At 35.1% G+C, this 23,424-nt stretch overlaps 1 protein-coding gene across 3 annotated transcripts in view; it reads left to right on the forward strand.

Moving 5' to 3' along the window:
* The window catches only part of LOC103101986 (casein kinase II subunit alpha'-interacting protein-like), a 31,389-nt gene that overhangs the window by 2,202 nt on the left and 5,763 nt on the right, over positions 1 to 23,424 (forward strand). Inside the window, exons 2-3 of one of the 3 annotated variants that reach the window (XM_016424739.2) lie at positions 18,308 to 18,375; positions 19,375 to 19,432. The exons of 1 other annotated variant lie outside the window; for it this stretch is intronic. Coding sequence is in view for 1 of the 2 variants with exons in the window: in XM_016424737.2 (XP_016280223.1) it covers positions 18,365 to 18,375 (11 nt within the window). In the remaining variant the exon portion in view is untranslated. The remainder of the gene's footprint in view (positions 1 to 18,307; positions 18,376 to 19,374; positions 19,433 to 23,424) is intronic. One more of the 3 variants, XM_016424737.2, reaches the window with a different exon arrangement.

Genomic DNA, 23,424 nt, shown 5'->3' on the forward strand with positions numbered 1-23,424 from the left:
CAATGGAACTATTCAGTACAAATTCAAATAATGTGACTATTTTAGGAGAATTTATTATTTGGACTGATTGCTACCTAGATGTATTGAAGGAAGAGGTCTAGAATTATGGGAAGTTAGTTAAAGATAAAACGAGGTTGGTAGAACTAGAGGCAAGGAGAAGTTACAAAGAGACAAAGTCAAACTCGATTTAAGGAGAATATTTCTATTGTTATCTGAAAATGGCAGTCTTAAAGGGTAATGGATTGCTCTTCAATGGACATTTTCAAGGAAAGGCTGGATGGAGTTTTGTCATTTATATTGCAGAGAGGTACCTCTTTTAGGTACAAATGGGAGTCATCCCTTCTAACTCTGTAATTCTACAGACTTATTGTATATTCATTCAACAATATTTCTTTTAATTTTTATTTATTTATTAAAATTTTTTTGTGGTTACATGATTCATGTTCTCTCCCTCCTGTCTTTCCTCTTCACTCCCAGAACTGACAAGCAATTCCACTGGGTTATACATGTAATATTGCTTGATACCTATAGAGTAATTTTTAAAAACCAAAACCCATATAAAAAGTGATAAACCATATGTTTTTCTTCTGTGTTTCTATTCCCACAGTTCTTTCTCTTGATGTGGATAGCATTCTTTCCAATAAGTCTCTCAGGATTGTCCTGGATCGTGCATTACTACTAGTAGCAAAGTGGATTACACTTGATTGTCCCACAGTGTTTCAGTTAACATGTACAATATTTTCCTGGTTCTGCTCATTTCACTCTACATCAGTTCATGGAGTTCTTTCCAGTATATATAGAAATAAAGCAGTTCATCATTCCTTACAGCATAATATTATTCAATCACCATCATATACCACAATTTGTCTAGCCATTACCCAATTGAGGGACACCCCTTCATTTTTCAGGTTTTTTTTTTGCCACTACCAAGAGTGTGGCTATAAATATTTTTGTACAGCCATTTTAAAATTATCTCTTTAGGGTACAAAATTAGTAGTGGTATTGCTGAATCAAAGGGCATGTATTATTTTAAAGCCCTTTGGGCATAATTCCAAATTGCCTTCCAGAATTGTTGGATCAATTCACAACTCTACCAGCAAGGCATTAGTATTTCGATTTTGCCACATCCCCTTCAACATTTAGTATTTTCTTTTACTATCATATTGGCCAATCTTCTAGGTGTGAGGTGGTACCTCAGAGTTGTTTTGATTTACCTTTCTCTAATCAAGAGGGATTTAGAACACTTTTTCATGTGATTGTTGATGGTTTGGATTTCTTCATCTGAAAACTGCCTATTCATATTCCTTGACCATTTGTCAATTGGGGAATGGCTTGATTTTCTTTGACATTTGACTTAATTTCTTATAAATTTGAGAGATTAGACTTTTATCAGAGATTTTTGTTATAAATTGTTTTTGCCCAGTTTGTTGCTTCCTTTTAAATTTTGTTTGCATTGGTTTTGATTGTACAAACCCTTTTTAATTTAATATAATCAAAATTATTCATTTTATATCTTGTAATGTTCTCTATCTCTTGCTTGGTCTTAAATTCTTTCCTTTCCCATAGATATGACAGGTATACTATTCTATGTTCACCTAATTTACTTAAATTTTCTTTCTTTATATTTAAGTCATTTACCCATTCTGAATTGTTCAGAATGAATTTTATTTGTATGAAAAGTGTTTCATAGTTGTGTTCATATAATTTTTGCTTTTGTCTTGGCAAATAGATTCCCAGATATTTTATATTGTCTAGAGTGATTTTAAATGGAGCTTCTCTTTCTAACACTTGCTGTTGATTTTTGTTGGAAATATATAGCAATGCTGATGATTTATATAGATTTATTTTTATATACTGCAACTTTGCTAACACTATTAATTATTTCCACTAGCTTTTAGTTGATTTCCTTGGATTCTCTAAGTATGCCATCATATTATCTGCAAAGAGTGATAGTTTAGTTTCTTCATTGCTTACTTTAATCCCTTCAATTTCTTTTTCTTCTCTAATTGCTACTGCTAGCTTTACAAGTACATTAGATACTTCACTCCTGATTGTATTGGGAAGGCTTCTAACTTATCACCATTGCAAATGATACTTGCTGATTTTTTATTTTATTTTAAAAATTTTATTGAATTAATTTATTTAGAACATTTTTCCATGGTTACATGATTCCAGTTCATTCTCTCCCTTTCCCCCACCCCCCTCCCATAACCAATTCACAATTCCACTGGGTTTTACATATGTCATTGATTAAGACCTATTTCCATATTATTAATATTTGTACTAGGGTGATCATTTGGTCTACATCCCTGATCATATCCCCATCAATCCATGTGATCAAGCAATTGTTTTTCTTCTATGTTTCTATTCCTACAATTCTTTCTCTGAATGTGGATTGCGTTCTTTCTCATAAGTCCCTCAGAATTTTCCTGGATCATTGCATTGCTGCTAGTAGAGAAGTCCATTACATTTGATTGTACCATAGTGTGTTAATCTCTGTGTACAATGTTCTCCTGGTTTACTCCCTTTACTCTGCATCAATTCCTGGAGGTCATTCCAGTTCATATGGAATTCCTCCATTCAATTATTTCTTTGAGCACAATAGTATTCCATCACCAACAGATACCAAAATTTGTTCAGTCATTCCTCAATCAATGAACAGCCCCTCATTTTCCAGTTTTTTTGCCATGACAAAGAGCTTGACTATTAATATTTTTGTAGAAGTCTTTTTCCTTATTATCTCTTTGGGGTATACACCCAGCAGTGGTATGACTGGATCAAAGAGCAGACAATCTTTTAAAGTTCTTTAGGCATAGTTCCAAATTGCTATCCAGAATGGCTGGATCAATTCACAATTCCACCACTTGCTGATGTTTTTATATAAATACTGCTTATTATTTTCAGTAAATATATTTATTATTATTTTCAGGAAAGGCCCTTTAATTCCTGTACTTCATAGTGTCTATATTAGGACTGGATGTGGTATTTTGTCAGAGGCTTTTTTCTGCATTTATTGAGATACTCATATGATTTATATTTGGTTGTTGATATCATTAATTATGTGTATCATCTTCAATACCAGCCTGGTATTCCTATATAAATGCCACCCGGTCATAATGAATAATCCTTATGATGACTTACTGTAGTCTTTTTGCTAGTATTTTATTTAAGATTTTTGCATCTCTGTTCATTAAGAAGAGTAGTCTGTATTTTTTCCTCTGTTTTTGGTCTTCCTGGCTTGGGAATCAGTACCATATTTGTGTAATAAAAATAATTTGGCAATGCTCCTTCTTTGCTTATTTTGCCAAATAGTTTGTATAGAATTGGAATTAGTTGTTCTTTAAATATTTGATTGAATTCACTTATGAATCCATCTGGCCCTAGGGAATTTTTCTTAGGGAGTTCCTTGATGACTTATTCAATTTCTTTTTCTGATATGGGATTATTTAAGTATTCTATTTCCTCTTTTGTTAATCTAGGCAATTTATATTTTTGTATATATTCATCCATTTCACCTAGATTGTCATATTTATTGTCATATAATTGGGTAAAATAGCTCTTAATAGCTGCCTTAATTCATCCTCATTAAGGATGAAATTACCCTTTTCATTCATGATACTGTTAATTTGATTCTCCTTTCTTTTTTTAATTAGATTAACCAATACTTAATCTAATTTATTATTATCTATTTATCTATTTGTTTTTTTTCAAGATGTTAGCTCTATGTCTTATTTATTAGTTCAATAGTTCTCTTACTTATGATTTTATTAATTTCTCCTTGGATTTTTAGAATTTTCAATTTGATCTTTATCTGAGGAATTTTAATTTGTTCTTTCCCTAGTTTTTTTAGTTGCATGCCCAATTCATTGATCTCCTTGTTGGTAATATTCTCACAGATCTTCAAGTTGGGGTAAGAAGCATGGGGGTTGGTTACAGGAAGACCAATTCTGTCTAAGAACTGCACAGTCAGCTTCTTAGAGCGGAGGTGAAGTTTATTGGGTTGGAGTCTACAATTTATAGGGTAAATGATGTAGGTAAAAGAAATGGGTAATTTTCATACAGAAACAATGATAGGTAATGATTCACAAGGTGAGGATAATGAACATAGGTTGCATCAATGATTAAAGACAAGTTTTCTATATGCAATTAATATGTCAATGTATGATTGCTCAGCTGGGTTTGGAACCCTTCTGGGGTATTCTGGGCTTATTTCCACAGCCTTGCTGAATAGAAAGCCCCTGATATGTTTAAAAATAAATAACAAGGGGGGTGGAGTCAAGATGGCAGTGTAGAGGCAGCAAAAGTTCAGACTTCTGAAAACCTTCCTTACCGAATACAAACTAAATGCTCCTAGGGGAATGAAAATCAAGCCTAACAACAAGACAGAGCCAAAGAACCCTCCAACTGGACTCAATTCAAAAGGTATGCCCTGCAAAGCCAGAATTCAAGAACACTCTGGTTTAAGGGGATGGAAGAAGGAAGGTCCCAGGACCCTTCCTCTACCTAGAGCGCTAAGCCTCCAGTGGCAGCTGGAACCTCTGGTAGGGCAAAGGCGCTGGCCTGGAGGGAGTACTTTGCAGGCAAAGCTGTGCCAGGCTCAGAGCATTCAACACAGGCAGTGGGGAAGCAATTAGAGAAGAAACGAAGAGTACAGAGCAGGCAGCACTTGCAGCAGCATAGACACTCTATATTGCCCCCTCCTTCCCAAAGTTTTGGCCTCAGGGACCATCCAGAAACCCAGTTGTACGTAATCCCATCAAAGCCTTCAGAGGGCAGGAAAACTCAAGCTCCAACACCCCTCCCCCACAGACTGCTGGACTTAATCCCATCAAATCCTCCAGAGGACAGGGAAGCTTAAGCTCCAGCATCCCTCCCCCACAGACTTTTGTACTTAATCCCATCAAATCCTCCAGAGGGCAGGGAAGCTCAAGCTCCAATATCCCTCCCTCACAGCCTGTACTGAGAGATTTACTGACAATACTCCAAGGGTGAAGGCCGAGAGGAAAGCCCAAAACCATAAAAAAAAAACGTGAGGAGCAAGAGCTCAGGCAACTGCAGGGAGTAAAGAAGGAGTGAATACCAGCAAGCAACAGAAAAAGAAAAAAAGAAATTACAAACAACAGTTTCTATACAGGCAATGAACAAAGAGTAAATAGAATAGAAAAGGATGAGGGAACACCAAGCAATAAAACAGAAAACCCAGTGAATTGGATATAGGCTTTGGAAGAATTCTAAATACAATTCAAAACACAATTAAGAGAGGCTGAAGACAACTGGGAAACTGGGAAAAGAACTTAAAAACCAAGATAAGTCATTTGGAAAAAGAGGCATTTGAACTAAAACAAGAAAAAAAAAAATTGAACTAAAACAAGAAAGCCAAAATCAACCAGCTTGAAAATGAGGCAAAGGAGATGAAAGATGAGGCAAAGGAGATGAAAAATGACCTCCAAAGAAAATCAGACCTGAAGGAGAAGGATGACCAAAAAACCAGGGATGAAAACCAGTCGTTAAGAACCAGATTACAACTAGAAACTAGTGACTTCACAAGACAACAGGACACTATAAAACAAAATTAGAAGAATAAAAAAATTGAGGAAAATATGAAACACCTCATTCACAAAACAGAAGATTTAGAAAATCGTTTGAGGAGAGACAATTTAAGAATCATTGGTCTACCAGAAGACCATGACAAAAGAAAAAGCCTGGATGTCATACTACAAGGGAGGGATGGGGTGGGGTGGGGTAGTTTAAAAAGACTGTAAAGAAAACAAGGGGGAATAAGAAGGGGGTGGTGGTAGAAAGGGAAGTAAAATAAGGGTGGGAATTAGGGAGATTGATTAAAAACAAACATTGGTGTAGAAGGAAATAGTGAAAGAAGAAAAGGCAGGATCAGGAGTAGAAATCAAAATGCTGGGAAACACACAGCTGGTAATCATAACTCTGAATGTGAATGGAATGAACTTACCCATAAAATGCAAGTGAATAGCAGAGTGGATTAGAATCCAAAACCCTACCATATGCTTTCTACAAGAAACCCACATGAGGAAGGTAGACACACATAGGGTAAAAGTAAGAGGATGGAGCCAAATCTATTGGGCATCAACTGATAAAAAGAAGACAGGAGTCTCAATCATGATATCTGACAAAGCCAAAGTAAAAATAGATCTGCTTAAAAGGGATAGGGAAAGTCATTACTTTCTGATAAAAGGCAGTAGAGACAATGAGGAAATATCGGTACTCAACATGTATGCACCAAAAGGCATAGCATCCAGATTTCTAAAGAAGAAACTAGTGGAGTTCAAGTATGCAATTGATAGAAAAATTATACTAGTGGAAGACCTGAATCTTCCTCTATCATTACTAGATAAATGAAACCAAAACATAAATAAGCAAGAGGTAAGGGAAGTGAATGAAATCTTAGAAAAATTAGAGTTAGTACCTATGTGGAGAAAAATAAATAGGGACAAAAAGAAATACACCTTCTTTTTAATAGCACATGGTACATTTACAAAGATTGACCATGTATAAGGGCATAAAAACACTGCAAACAAGTGCAAAAGAGCAGAAATAATAAATGCAACCTTCTCAGATCACAATGCAATGAAAATAACAATTAGTAAGGGTACATGGAGAGGGAAATAAAAAATTAATTTGAAATTAAACAATACGATTCTTCAGAATTGGTTAGTCAAAGAACAAGTCATAGAAACAATTAATAACTTCATTGAAGAAAATGACAATGAAGAGATATCTTTTCAAAATTTATGGTATGTAGCCAAAGCAGTCCTCAGGGGAAATTTATATCCTTGAGTTGATATATTAGCAAATTAGGGAGGGCAGAGGTCAATGAATTGGGCATGCAAATTAAAAAACCAGAAAGTGAACAAATTAAAAATCCTCAGATGAAGACTAGATTAAAGATACTAAAAATCAAAGGAGAAATTAATAAAATTGAAAGTCAAAGAAATATTGATTTAATAAATAAGATTAGAAGCTGGTACTTTGAAAAAACAAATAAAATAGACAAAGTATTGGTCAATCTAATTAAACAAAGGTAAGAAAACCAAATTGATAGTATTCAAGATGAAAAGGGAGACCTCACCTCTAATGAGGAGGAAATTAAGGCAATCATTAAAAATTATTATGCCCAATTATATGGCAATAAATACGGCAATCTAGGTTATATGGATGAATATTTACAAAAATATAAATTGCCTAGACTAATAGAGGAAGAAATAGACTACCTAATCAACCCCATCTCATAAAAAGAAATTGAACAAATCATCAAAGAACTCCCTAAGGAAAAAATCCCCAGGTCCAGGTGGATTCAGAAATGAATTCTATCAAACATTCAAAGAACAACTAATCCCAATATTTTACAAACTATTTGATAGAATAATCAAAGAAGGAGTTCTACCAAATTCCTTTTGTGACATAAATATGGTACTGACTCCAAAGCCAGGCAGGTCAAAAACAGAGAAAGAAAACTATAGACCAATTTCCTTAATGAATATAGATGTAAAAATCTTAAAAAGGATACTAGCAAAAAGACTCCAGCAAGGGATCATGAGGGTTACTCACTATGACCAGATAGGATTCATACCAGGAATGCAAGGATGGTTCAATATTATGAAAACCATCCACATAATTGACTATATTAACAAGCAAACTGACAAAAATCACATGATTATCTCAATAGATACAGAAAAAGTACTCTGTTCTTTGACAAAGTTGTAAAGATTAAAATTTAGGGGAGAGGGGGAGACTGAGGCATTACATTACAAATTACATCCCCATTACAAAGTACAGCACTCATTCTTATTGAAAACACTAGAAAGTATAGGAATAGAAGTGCTTTTCCTAAGCATAATAAACAGTATATATCTAAAACCATCAGCCAACATCATCTGCAATAGGGATAAACTAAAAGCCCTCCCAATAAGATCAGGAGTGAAACAAGGATGCCCATTATCATCTTTATTATTTAACATTGTTCTAGAAACACTAGCTGTAGCAATTAGAGAAGAAAAAGAAATTGAAGGTATTAAAATAGGCATTGAGGAGACTAGGCTGTCACTCTTTACAGATGACATGATGATCTACTTAAAGAATCCTAGAGAATCAACCAAAAAGTTAGTCAAAATAATCAACAACTTTAGCAAAGTTGCAGGATACAAAATAAACCCACATAAGTCATCAGCATTTCTATATAATTCCAACACAGTTCAGCAGCAAGAATTAGAAAGAGAAATTCCATTTAAAATCACGCTAGACTATATAAAATACTTAGGAATCTATCTGCTGAGACAAACACAGGAACTATATTAACACAACTACAAAACACTTACCACACATTTAAAATTAGATTTCAACAATTGGAAAAACGTTGTCTGCTCATGGATAGGATGAGCTAACATAGTTAAAATGACCATCCTACCCAAATTAATTCACTTATTTAGTGCCATACCCATTGAACTACCAAAACACTTTTTTATTGAATTAGAAAAAACCATAACTAAGTTCATTTGGAAGAACAAAAGATCAAGGATATCCAAGGAAATAATGGAAAAAAAAATGCGAAGAAGGAGGCCTTGCAGTCCCAGATCTCAAACTATACTATAAAGCAGCGGTCATCAAAACAATTTGGTAATGGCTAAGAGACAGAAGGGAGGATCAGTAGAATAGACTTGGGGTAAGTGACTTCAGCAAGACAGTCTATGATAAGCCCAAAGATCCCAGTTTTTGGGACCAAAACCCACTATTTGATAAAAACTGCTGGCAAAATTGGAAGACAGTATGGGAGAGATTAGGTTTGGATCAACACCTCACACCCTACACCAAGATAAAGTCAGAATGGGTGAATGACTTGAATATAAAGAAGGAAACTATAAACAAATTAGGTGAACACAGAATAGTATACTTGTCAGATCTTTGGGAAAGGAAAGACTTTAAAACCAAGCAAGACATAGAAAGAATCACAAAATGTAAAATCAATAATTTTGATTATATCAAATTAAAAAAAAAATATTTGTACAAACCTAACCAATTCAACCAAAAATAGAAGGGAAGCAATGAATTGAGAAACAATCTTCATAACAAAAACCTCTGACAAAGGTCTAATTACTCAAATTTACAAAGAGCTAAACTAATTGTACAAAAAGTCAATGCATTCTCCAGTTGATAAATGGGCAAGGGACATGGATAGGCAGTTTTCAGATAAAGAAATCAAAACTCTTAATAAGCACATGAAGAAGTGTTCTAAATCTCTTATAATCAGAGAGATGCAAATCAAAACAACTCTGAGGTATCACCTCACACCTAGCAGATTGGCCAACATGACAGCAAAGGAAAGTATTGAATGCTGGAGGGGATGTGGCAAAGTAGGGACATTAATTCATTGCTGGTGGAGTTGTGAATTGATCCAACCATTCTGGAGGGCAATTTGGAACTATTTCCAAAGGGCGCTACAAGACTGTCTGCCCTTTGATCTAGCCATAGCACTGCTGGGTTTTTACCCCAAAGAGATAATAAGGAAAAAGACTTGTACAAGAATATTCATAGCTGCACTCTTTGTGGTGGCCAAAAATTGGAAAATGAGGGGATGCCCTTCAATTGGAGAATGACTGAACACATTGTGGTATATGTTGGTGATGGAATACTATTGTGCTAAAAGGAATAATAAAGTGGAGGAATTCCATGGAGACTGGAACAACCTCCAGGAAGTGATGCAGAGTGAGAGGAGCAGAACCAGGAGAACATTGTACACAGAGACTGATACATTGTGGTACAATCGAATGTAATGGACTTCTCCATTAGTGGCAACACAGTGATCCTGAATAATTTGGAGGGATCTGTGAGAAAGAACATGATCCACATTCAGAGGAAACACTGTAGACTGTAGGAGTAGAAACATAGAAGAAAAACAATTGGGACATGGTTGGGGATGTAGACTCTAAATGAACATCCTAATGCAAACACCAACAACATGGAAATAGGATCTGATCACGTACACATGTAATACCCAGTACAATTGCACATCGGCTGTGTGAAGCATGGGGGTGGGGGGTGCAGGGGGAGAAATAATATGATTTTTAAAAATCAATTAAGTAATTAATTTTTAAATTTTTATTTGGTCATTTCCAAACATTATTCACTGGAAACAAAGATCATTTTCTTTTCTTCCCCGCCCCCCCCCCCTCCCACCACCTTTTCCTCTCCCATAGCAGACGCACGATTCCACTGGTTATCACAAGTGTTCTTGACTCGAACCCATTTCCCTGTTGTTGGTATTTGCATTAGAGTGTTCATTTAGAGTCTCTCCTCAGTCATATCCCCTCAACCCCTGTAGTCAAGCAGTTGCTTTTCATCGGTGTTTTTACTCCCACAGTTTATTCTCCGCTTGTGGATAGTGTTTTTTAGATCCCTGCAGATTGTTCAGGGACATTGCATTGCCACTAATGGAGAAGTCCATTACTTTCGATTGTACCACAGTGTGTCAGTCTCTTTGTACAATGTTTTCCTGGTTCTGCTCCTCTCGCTCTGCATCACTTCCTGGAGGTTGTTCCAGTCTCCATGGAATTCTTCCACTTTATTATTTCTTTGAGTACAATAGTATTCCATCACCAACATATACCACAATTTGTCCAGCCATTTCCCAATTGAAGGGCATCCCCTCATTTTCCAATTTTTGGCCACCACAAAGAGTGCAGCTATGAATATTCTTGTACAAATCTTTTTCCTTATGATCTCTTTGGGGTACAAGCCCAGTAGTGCTATGGCTGGATCAAAGGGCAGACAGTCTTTTAGTGCCCTTTGTGCGTAGTTCCAAATTGCCCTCCAGAATGGTTGGATCAATTATGATTTTTGTAACCAAGGAATAATGTTCTAAATTGACTAAATAAATTAATTTTTTTTAAAAAAAGTAAGAAGTAACAAAAGGAGAAGATAAGGATGTTTACATCATGAAGGTCAAGGAACTGGCTTGGAGAGAGTAGGGCTCAAGTTTATGTTTCAGACTTGACTTTTGTATACTGTAGCAGGTAATATTTCTTCTATCTTCCAGCAACAATATCTGGAAGTTCAAGAAAAATTGAGTCAGCATTTTTCTTAGCACAGAGACAGCAAAAAGCCTGAATGAGAAATTCTCTTGTCACTCTATATGTGTATACATTTATATATGTATGGAACTATCTATTTTTTAATCTATAAAGTTTAACAATGTAGTAGCAGAATCACCCTGTTTGTATATCCATTTGTCTTTTTTTTCCTTTTGGGCATTTAAAAAAGTTTTCTTGATTCTCTTCCCCTCTCAAATCTATCAATACCATTTAATATCCTCTTTTGTTATATAGGCAATTTTCTGTAGAATTTGGAAGTCAGATGTTTATTGGAGATATTAAGTGCAAATACTTTTCACAGTTTTTCTTCTAATTCTAGCCAAGTTTATTTTATTTGTGTAACATTTAAACACATTTCATAAAATCAGGATTGTCAGTTTTTAAAATAATCTATGAGTCTGGTTATATATTCTTTCCTTCTTCATATGAAAATCATAGGTATCCATTAATCCATTCTCTATTTCTCTATCATTGTCTTCCTCTGTCACTGGTTCTCTGTCTCTGCTTTTCTATCAGTTTCTCTCCCAATACTTTTCATGTTTAGATAACTGTCCATTTAAACTGTTTTATGGTATACTATAGAAGTTCTCAATTTTGGGGGGGGGTGTCAGGACCCCTATGTACTCTTAAAATTTTTGAGGACTTCTCACCCCAACATCACAAAGAGATTTTGTTTGTGTGGCTTATATTTATTGTTGATTACTGTATTAGCTTTATCACAGACTCCTTGAAAGGGTCTCTGGAACATCCAGGGGTCCCTAGACCTCACTTTGAAGTCCTCTAATTCAAGGACCTACTGCCTGTAACCTTTTCCACTCTCATTGCCTTCACATTGCTCTCTGAGAGTAGAAATTATAAAGCCAGGAGTGATCTACATTGGTAAGAAGATTGTGCTCACTAGTGGTTTGCTATACCAATGAAATAACATATATGGTCCCCCAAAATGGTTATGTAAATTGTTGATTAAACATTTTTCTCTAAGCTGCTTTATGGTATCCCAGCAGTACCTACAAGGAGTCACTATACAGATTATTTATGTTCTTATATTTATTGAACACTAGACTTCAGTATGCCTTTATTTCAAGGCTTTCCTTATCTGGTCTAATATGTAGCTCTAATTTTATATTTTTGTCTTAAACAGATATTTAAAAAATAATTATTATGATCTAATGTAGTTTGATAACCTGGAGTGTTTTCTTTCTTCCTATCTACATTTTCTTTTCATTATATTTCTTGATATTAATGACACTTAATTTCTTCAAATGGACTTTGTCATTATTTTCTCTAATTCTATGAAATATCGCTTAGGTAACATAATTGTTATCATACAAAACTTCATCTCTCTTAAACTTTACTATCTCTTTCCTTCTTTACCCCCAACTCTGAACAGAAGTCTGTCATAGGGACACTTTGACATATGCTCCATTCTGATGACCAAAAAATGGGAAATGGATAAAAGAACAAATATAGATAAACCACCTTTTAGTATTTCCTAAGGAACTTTAATTGATAAAAACCAATGATCATAGTGCAGACCAAGGGAGTCAAGAAATTTTTTAGCTACCAAACTTGTTCTCTGTCTTAGAAATGTAAGGAAGAGTTTAGTGAATGGTATGCATCAACACTAGGATGGGTCAAAATGGTTTTGCTGATATTTACAGTTAAGCATGGCATAAGATTGCATGGCCAGATGGATAACCTTTAAGTCAGTAATAGAGTCATACTTTCTTAAATTGTTTTCCCTAGATCTCTTTTCTCGGGTCAGTTGTTTTTTTCAATGAGATATTTTATATTTTCTTCTTTTGATTTTGTTTTATTGTTTTTTGATGTCTCTTGACATCTTTGGCTTATTATTGCCCATTTCTAATTTTTAAGAAATGATTTTCTTCTCTGAGCTTTTCAATCTCTTTTTCTATTTGATCATTCTGCTTTTAAAATTGTTATTTTCTTTTTGCATGACTTTCATTTATTTTCCCCATTTTTCCTCTGCTTCTCTTAATTGATTTTGAAATCCTTTTTGAGCTCTTCAAGATCCTGAGATCAATTCCTATTTTATTTTGAAGTTTTGCATGTATTTTCTTTGCTTTCACTGTTCCCTTTTGTATCTGTGCCTTGCTCTTCTTTATTTCTATAAACATTTTATATGGCTATGTGGGGTTTGTTTTTATTTTTGGATGTTTGCTCATTTTCCCAGCCAAATTTTTTTTTCTTGACTTTCACTTTTATCTTAAAGGTGGACTCATTTATTAAACTTCGGATTATCCTTGATGCTATCCTTAGTTCTGTTTCTAGCTTTCTCTAAGTTTCAGTTCTTCCAAGTGGTATGATGGCCTGTGGTCTTGGAGCTCTGAAGTCCCCTTCCCACTGCTGATTCAATCCCCCATCAGGACTGCTGAAGTCTTACAGACCTCATAGCACTATAAACTACCCTGTGCTGGGGCTCAGAGTCTGTAGTTTGTCTTGGGTCCAGGTTCATAATCTGACAGTACATGTGGGGTGGGCGGGCTGGACAGTACTCCTTGGGGTGGTCTCCTGTGCTCCACTCTGACCCCAGGCATCGGATCCTCGCTGCCTACCTTTCACGTTGTTTTCTGCATGAAAACTGTTTTGCTCTATCTACTTTTGGAACGTTCACTCCGGTGTTCATTTTGAAGTGTTATTTTAAGAGTAGTGGGAAAGGATTCGCATGGGGGCTCAAGCTTTTCTAGCTTCTACTCCACCATCTGGGTTCCACCCCCTGCGGCAGTTCAGACGCAATTCCTTCTGGATACACTCAGCATTTCTCTTGAAGGTTGGTCTATTGGTTTAATGACAATTTAGACTATCATACTTGAAATCAAAATTCAAAATAACATCAAATTTAGTTCTAAGAGACTTCATTTTATGTAGTAAATTGTCATTGATTACAGCTTAAAGCTAGGTTATTATAATTTTTCTCATATTGTTGTAATAACAGCTAATAAGCACATATCTTGTCCAGTTTAGAGAAAAAATCAATTATTTAGAAATGTAGAGTAAACCCATTCTGGAGTTTCACACCTAAAGTGACTACATGATAGTTGATTCAAAAATCCCAGAAAAATGCTGACTACCTTAAGTCCCAGGCTAACAAATATTCCTACTACCTATTAATTCCCAAGGCAAAATAAAATCTTAAATCCAAGATCTGCTGTTACTAAGTTAGTTCAGAGATATGTTTAATAATACTATTTATCAACAAGTACAATTTCATACTTTTCATCAAGGATGTCCAAATAATCTATGCTATGTATTGGTTCCAAGGCAGAAGAGTGGTAAGGGCTAGGCAATGAGAATTAAGACTTGACCAAAGACATGCAGCTCAGAAAGTGATTGAACTCATATTTGAACCTAGGATGTCCCATCTCTAAGCCTGGCTCTCAACCCACTGAACCACCTGGCTTCCCCTTTAGCTTTTCTTCAAGGTTCTATCCATTCTCTTATCTCTACTTGCTAAAGCCTTTTCTCCTTCTGTTTTTCTTAAGTAATACCAATTAATAACTAAACTTTTACTTCTGGAGTTGTGTAGTCTTACTTCAATTTAGGTGATTTAGCTACTAGTTTACCTAAACAATTAAATTCTGTTGAATCACACCCAAGTCTCTAGATATCTCTGCAAAAGTGAAGGGCCAATTTACTCCAGACTGACTTCAAAATATAATGAGTCCTCTGGCCTCACTGCCTTAAGTGAGGTTGGCTAGATTTTTTGCTTCTCTTCAGGCACTTCAGGCTCTCTGTTTTTCAATCTCTGAATTCTGTAGTCATTTCCAGCATTCTGGCTCCAGCTTCAGGAGAGAAGATAGTCAAATCCGGCTCCCCTTCAGATTGCTAAAGGAAGAGACATCTTAGGGGAGCTAGAAACCCCCCTCATGTCCCTATCTCTAGCTGTTACACTGAAGACTTTGGGGAGCTTCTCCTTGACTTGGATGAAATCTAGGATTCTCTCTTTCTCAGTTGAATTATTATTTTGTTTCCAGTGGGAAAATGATTTAACTCTATATTATCTGGTGTATATTTTTCTATGTATACTTTCTCTGATTTCTACTTTACTGCTGATTTGGTTTCTTTGCAACTTCCTATGTGTGTTGATTGTGGAATTCATATTTAGTGAGAAGGGAGTCAAGCCCTCTATATAAAGCTTGGGGTCCTGCTCGTCCATTTAATGAAACAGAGACCAGAAGTGAGATTGCACCTTGAAAAACATATCCCCATGACTAATAATACTTAAGGGAGCAGATCAACATAATTCGAACCTGGTATCCACTGTTTCTGGGGAGAGCAGAGTAGCCAAGCTTTGGGTTCCAACTTCTTGTGCTCTCCTCCTGGCAGGAATTGTCTTCCTTGGAAAAGGCAAGGGGGAGAAGAAGTGTCTTCTGCCTCCTTCTGAGCGAATGGCACACTGAGGACAGCACTTGCTACAAGTTCATTCAGTGGTTATAGAACATGGTCCCAAGTCCAAAAGCACACCTTGGACTCAGATTCCAGGTTCTCTGGCTTCTCAGGGCTTCCGTAAAGTCTGGCTTGCTGCACCATCCTGCCAGCAATTCTGGCTCCAAGGTCGCCATATTCTAACTTCCAGGACCATGAAGGTGGTCTTTCTCCTTTTCATGATTGGGGCAGCCCATGAAAGAAGGAGGCGTCTCCCCTTCACTTGGGAAGGGAAAAAGAAGCCTCTCGGGGTGCCAAGTGTTGGGCAAAGTGGGCGTGTTCAGTCTCGCCTGGGTTATATAAAGTTAAAACCAGTGGCAACTTTTCTGTAATTCATGTCTATTATCCGTTGCATCCCGAGTCTATAAAGAAAGAGACACGTGAATGACTTGTACTATGCAGAAATGAACACAACAGCGAGTGGATCCTTCACTCTAAAATACCTGGCATTTGTTTATCCTTCCTTCAGTCTCCATCAGTTCTAAGGTAGAGCAGAGCTGCTCGCATTCTGGGACTGGGTCATTACTGAGTCTCGCATTGGCGATCTCCAAAGGCGCCTGCTACTCTTCTAACCAGCCATTGGCTTGTCTCGCCATCAAGAGACAAAGTCCCCTGTTGGGGACGACACTCGGTGACTTAAGTCGGATGTAGATAGCTGATGAATTGTTTTCTACTTTTCTCCTGATCTAAGTCAATGGCTCTTTCACAATAGAGTGCTGTTTCCCACCCAGACAACTGGCTCTTTTTCCTTCTCACTTGGTTATTTCTATTGGATGTTTATGAGTATTTTTTTCCCTCCTCCTGGGAAAGTTGGCAGGCACCACAGCCTCTTAGAATTGATCTGTTCCAAGTTTCTGCTCGTGGTGGACTGTCTAGACCACCTTGTTTCTGATTCTTCTTGAAGATGTGGTGGTTGAGAGACCCTTTCGAGCCGGGGCTAGGCAGGAAAGAAAGAGGTCTGCATTTCCAGAGGTCTCCCAGGAAACAAGTCTCTTAGAAATGATCTTGGGACCAAGAATGGCTGATGGAAAGTTCTTGATGTGTGAATTATCAGTGGGGCACATTATCAAACAAGCCACAAGCATTTATTAACTATGTCTACTGTATGCCAAGCCCTGTATTTATAAATTTTCATGAAGAGAAACAATATCTGAGGAGAAAAAAAACCCCGCAATTATTTATTTACTTGTTTTTAATTCAGAACTAGATTATGGGAAATTCATTCATGCCTTCAGTAAGTTTTCTTAAAAGAATACAAACCAAGAAAGTATATGTTAAATGTCTCTGAAGGCCTGTGTGTTCTTTCTATGACTTGGGCATTGTTAGGTTTCTCTGAGACTGTTCTCTTGAAAGAGAATTGGTGGGGTGGGCGATAGAGTGAGACAGAAGGAGAGCTACAGAGACATACAAATAAAGCCACGTAGAGAGAGATAATAGTTTTTGTTCCCGAGAGACTCTTTTCTTGGAGTCTGAATTCCTTATCTCTTCAGATTGTGATTTAAATTATTTATCAGTCAAGAAAATTTAATGGGATATAATTATATTGCCTCTTTCTTACCTTATTTCTAAAGGCTCCAGAAAAGTCACTTAGAAATTCCAGATTTACTTGTATTTGCAAATTCATGCTGGTTGATGAAAACCAACAGAAAAATTGATTAAAATTTGGAGTTAATTATATAGTGAGTAATAGTAAAAGGTAATAAAATGGTACCATTACTGAATCTATCCTGCATTAGATCCTTTTTGGGGAAGATAGGGTTGGGGTTAAATACACTAATATAGAAAAGCAACCTTTTTTTCCATTGATTTTTTTCTCAGTTGTCAAATCTTTATTATCTTTGTAATCTCTTCTTGGGATAGTGATAGATAGCATTTGAATAGAGCTTTAAGGGTTGTAAAGCACCTTACAAATATCTCATTTTATTGCTGCTAAATGGAGCAATGGATAGAATGCTGGACCTGGATTCAGGATAATCTGAGTTCAAATCCAGCTACAGACACTTATTAGCTATGGGACCCTGGGCAAATCACTTGATCTCTCTAAGCCTCAGATTCCTAATCTGCAAAATGGGGACAATAATAGCATGTACCTCCTAGAATTATTATGAAGACAAACGAGAAAATGTTTTAATTTTGGGACTACAGGATTGTCACTGAATCTTCAAAGCAATTAAAAAAATTTTTAATTAAAAAGTATGTAAATGCATAAAAGACAACATCTTGGGAAATGGGGTGGATATGGCTTTTAGATAATCTCGAAAATCAGACAAATATGAGTTAGACCTTGTCTCAGGCAATTTAGTTTAATTTAGACCATTCTTGCCCAATAAATATTTCCTATAACTCTATTGGATAAAATGTGACCTTCTTACAAAGCTTCATTCATTTAGCTTAATACCTTTAAATATATCTAGAATGCCTGACTACGATAATTTTGTGATTGGTAAGATTTTATAATTTACATAAATGAATTGATCTGATCCTTTCTTTAAAGTAGACAGGAGAGAGATGGAAATCAGATGAAGGCCAGACTGCCTCTATCCATATCCCAATCATGAGGAAAATGACCATAAGGTTAGGATATTGTACACTTAAGCACATTGGAAGTTATAACGCTGAGAACAATAGGAAACATAAAAAGTTTTTTTTCAAGACCTTTAGACAAGGATATAAATGATTAGCTGTGATGGTAATCAGTTCTTCAGTTTGGTTTAGGGACTAAACCATCTCTTCTCATTTCATAGTTATCAAGTCTTATTTTCTTCATGAAAAAGTAGTCATATGGAGAAAAAATTCAGAATATGGACAAAAGGTGAGAAAAGTTTTCTTTCAGATATTTCAAAGGGCTGCCATCATATTTGTTATAGATCTTGGTTCCAGTTCTCTATAGAGAAGCTCTTTTGTGGTCTCACCCATCAAGTTCTGATTCTGTTAACCTGTCCCCAAATGGCAGTGTGATATTTGGAAACATGAAAATGTAGTAAGTGCCTACAGTATGCAGAGTACCTGCCAGGGGAGATGTAAACTTTAGAAAAATATAGAACACAGAACCTTAGAATTTGGTGTCTTTCACCAGCTCATCTTTGGCCTGTTTCATCATCTCTTCTACCCACCAACCCACTTGTTCAACTTGCTTAGTACTAATTGTTCCACTTCCCTTACCTGTTCTTACCACTAATCTCCTTCCTTCTCCTCCTTAAGTATGCCTTTTCTGGAGTCCTTAATCCTCCTCAATCTTCCTGAATTCTTTTATATAACCTTGTCCTTATCCTGCTTTCCTTTCAACCTAGAAGTTGAATCTGGACCAGTATTTGGGTCCTAAAAATGGATCTTTAATTTCTTCACAATTCTGCAATTCAACATGCAGAGAATGAAATGCATTTATTAAGTGCTGAATGTATGCAAAGTATTGTGCCCACCCCCATAGATACAAACAGAAAAGTGAGACATTCTCTATTCTCAAAGAGCTTACACTCTAATGGGATAAATGACAAGTAAAGGAGATTTTGATTCAAGTCAAATGGAAAGGTCTAGTGGTTTGGGGGGTATATTGCAAAGCTTATGGTGATGCACTTTCTTTAGAGTCACTTCCATGAATAAAACTGTAGAATATTCTGATACTGAACCATTAGGCATTGCCAAAGACATAAGAGTAGAAAAGAACACAATGTGTGTTCAAAAGGTAAAGAATCGTATGGTTTGAGTAGAGTATAGAAGATGAGAAGATGATAATATAAAATAGTAGGATAGGATGATACCAAATTTTGTGGAGCTTTGAATGTCAAGGCAATTAATTTGTTTTCCTTGGTAGGCAACAGGGAAGCCACAGGACATTTCTGAGGAGAAGAATAAAATTTCCAGTATTATGGGTAAGAAATGGTATGAAGGATGTATTGGAAATGGGGGGAAAGTAGAAGTAGTAGGAGTATCTGGAAGCCATACCTATGATAATCATAGCTAATATTTATATAGCACTGTTAGGTTTCCTAAACACTATACATATGTTAACTCATTTGATCCTCACAACAAGCCTCTAATGAAGGAGGGTTTTTTTTGGATTACCACATAGAATGTTATTTTTATTTATTAATTTTAAAATTTTCTTTTCTGGGTTATATGTATATTGTCACGCAAAACATATTTCTATACTATTCATTTCTGAAAGTGAATAATCTTATTAAACCAAAACCCCAAAACATATACTGAAATTAACAAATCATAAATCACATGCTTTCATCTGCATTTCTATTCCAAAAGTTCTAGAGGTGGATAGCGTTATTTTTCATAAGCCTCTTAGAATTGTCTTGGATCATTGTATTGCTGTTAGTAGGAAAGAATATCACACTTCATTGTTCCACAACATTGCAGTTACTGTGTGTAATGTTCTCCTGGTTCTGCTTATTTCATGCTGCTTCAGTTCACATAGGTCTTTCCAGTTCTTTCTGAAATCATCTTGTTCATCATTCCTTATAACACAATAATATTCCATTACCACCATATACCACAATTTGTTCAGTCATTCCCCAATTGAGTGACACCCCTTCAGTTTCCAATTCTTTGCCATCAAAAAAAAGCTATAAATATTTTTGTACTTGGGTCCTTTCCCATTTTTTTTTATCTCTTTGGGATACAGACTTAATGTTGGTATTACTGGATCAAAAGGCATGCATTGTTTTGTAGCCCTTTGGGTATAATTCCAAATCACCTTCCAGGACAGTTGGATCAGTTCACAACTCTACCAGCAATGCATTAATGCACCAATTTTGCCACATCCTCTCCAACATTTATCATTTTCCTTCACTGTCATATTGATCAATCTGATAGGTATAAGGTGGTACTTCAGAGTTGTTTTGATTTGCATTTCTCTAATCGAGAGGGATTTAGAGCTTTTCCCCATATGATAATTGATAGGTTTGATTTCTTCATCTGAAAACTGCCTATTAATATCCTTTGACCATTTATCAATTGGGGAATGACTTGGATTCTTATTTGACTTAGTTCTCTATATATTTGACAAATGAGACCTTCATCAGAGAATTTGTTATAAATGTTTCTTCCAATTTGTTGTTTCTCTTTTAGTTTTGGTTGAATTGGTTTTGTTTGTATAAAACTTTTTAAAATTGAATATAATCAAAATTATTCATTTTATATCTTGTAATGTCTCTCTTGTTTGTTCATAAAATCTTCCCTTTGATAAACTATTCAATATTCCCCTAATTTATTTATATCTCTCTTTATGTTTAAAGTCATATACCCATTTTCATCTTATCTAAACTGAATTTTTCCCATATTCTTTTCCAATTTTGTCAATAGTTTTTGTCAAATAGTGAGTTTTTATCCCAAAATCTGGGATCTTTGGGTTTATCAAATACTAGATTGCTGAGGTCATTTGTTCCTAATCTATTCCATTGATGCACCCTTCTATTTCTTAGCTAGTACCAGATTGTTTTGACGATTACTGCTTTATAGTACAGTTTAATATCTGGTACTGCTAGGCCATCATACTTAACTTTTTTTTTCATTAGTTTCCATGATATTCTTTACCTTTTGTTTTTCCAGAGGATTTTTTTTCTAGTTCTATAAAATATTTTTTGGTAGTTAGATTGGCATGGCACTGAATAAGTAAATTACTTTAGGTAGGATTATCATTTTTAAATTTTAGATGGGCCTCTCCTTGAGCAATTATTATTTTTCCAATTCCTTAGATCTAACTTTATTTGTGTGAACAGCATTTTGTAATTGTGTTCATATAATTCTTGTATTTGTCTTGGCAGGTAGATTCCCAAGTATTTATATTGCCTAGAGTGGCTTCAAATGGAGTTTCTCTTTCTAACTCTTGCTGCTGAGCTTTGTTGGAAATGTGTAGAAATGCTAATGATTTATGTGGGCTTTTTTTGTATTCTGCAACTTTGTGAAAGTTATTAATTATTTCAACTAGTTTTTTAGTCAAATAATGTCAAGTGGAAATGTATGGGGCTGTAATTGCTGATAGTCTTTACCTAAATACTACTTATTATTTTAAGGAAAGGTTCTTTTATTTTATTTCAATAGGAATGGATATATTTTGTCAAAGGCTTTTTCTGCATCTATTGAGATAATTGTGTGATTTCTTTTCATTTGATTATTGATATGGTCAATTATGCTGATGGCTTTCATAAAAGTAAAAGAGTCTTGCATTCCTGGTATAAAATCCATCTGGTCCTAGTGAATAATCCTAATGACATATTTCTGTGGTCTCTTAGCTAGTATTTATTTAAGATTTTTGCATCAATGTTCATTAAAGAAATTGGTCTGTAATTTTCTTTTTCTCTTTTTAGTCATCCTGGCTTAAATATCAGCACCACATTTGTGTCATAAAACAATCTAGTAGGGCTCTTTCTTTGCCTTTTTTTTTTGGCCAAATAGTTTATATAGTATTGAAATTAATTGTCCTTTAAATGTTTGATAGAATTCAATTGTGAATCCATCTGGTCCCAGGGATTTTTCTTGGAGAGTTTATTGATGGAAGTGAAGGAGATTCAATTTCTTTTTCAGAGAGGGAATTATTTAAGTATTCTATTTCCTCTTTTGTTAACCTAGACACTTTGTATTTTTGTAAATATTCATGTATGTTACCTAGATTATTAGATTTATTGTCATGTAGTTGGGCAAAATAGCTCCTAATGATTGCTTTAATTTCCTCCTCATGAGAGGTGAAATTGCACTTTTCATTTTTGATACTGGTGATTTGATTCTCTTCTTTCTTTTTTAAATGGTCTATTTTATTTATTTTATTTTCTTCAAAGAACAAGTCGTAGTTATTAGACCAATAGTTATTTTATTTTCAATTTGATTAATTTCTCCTTTGATTTTTAGGATTTTGAATTTGGTCTTTAATTGGGGTTTTTTAATTTGTTCTTTTTCTAGTTTTTAAAAACTTCATGATCAATTCATTGATCTGCTTTTTATCTATTGGTATAAACACTCAGGGATATAAATTTTCCCTTAAGTACTGCTTAGGCTGTATCCTATAAATTTTGATATGTTGTCTCCTTATTGTCATTCTCTTCAATAAAATCAGTGATCGTTTCTTTGATTTCTACTTTGTCCCATACATTTAAAAAAATTAAATTATTTAATTACCAATTAATTTTAATTTTCCTTACCATGAACCCTTATTGATTGTAATTTTTATTGCATAATGATCTGAAAAAGTTGCATTCAATATTTCTGCTTTTCAGCATTTGGTTGTGAAGTTTTTATACCCTAGTACATAGTCAGTTTTTGGATATGTACCATGTCGTGCTGAAAAGAAGTTTACATTCCCATTTATCCCTATTCAATTTTCTCCAGACATCTATTAGCTCTGATTTTTCTAACATTTCATTCACTTTCTTCTTTATTTTTTTATTAGATTTATCTAGTTCTGATAGGGGAAGATTGAAGTGACTCACTAGCACAGTTTTACTCTCTTTTTCCTCCTTTAATCTCCTTTAGTTTCTCCTTAAAAAACCTGGATGCTATATCATTTGGTACACATATGTTTACTACCTTTTATCTAGGTTTAATTACGTTCCTTAGGTCTTTTAATCAGATTTTATTTTTTGCTTTAGTTTTATCATGACTGCTACTCCTGCTTTCTTTGCCTCAGTTGAAACTCAATAAATTCTATTATAGCCTCTTACCTTCTTTTTATGTATCTACCTGTCTCAACTGTGTCTCTTGTAAACAGTATATTGTAGGATTCTGTTTTTTAATCCACTCTGCTATCCACTTCCAATTTATGGGTGACTTCATCCCATTTATATTCATAGTTATGATTACCATCTTTGTATTCCCCTCCATCTTGCTTTCCTCTTTTAATCCTGTTCTTTCTATTTTC

Source organism: Monodelphis domestica, chromosome 8 (genome assembly GCF_027887165.1).
Source record: "Monodelphis domestica isolate mMonDom1 chromosome 8, mMonDom1.pri, whole genome shotgun sequence".
NCBI classification, from domain to species: domain Eukaryota; kingdom Metazoa; phylum Chordata; class Mammalia; order Didelphimorphia; family Didelphidae; genus Monodelphis; species Monodelphis domestica.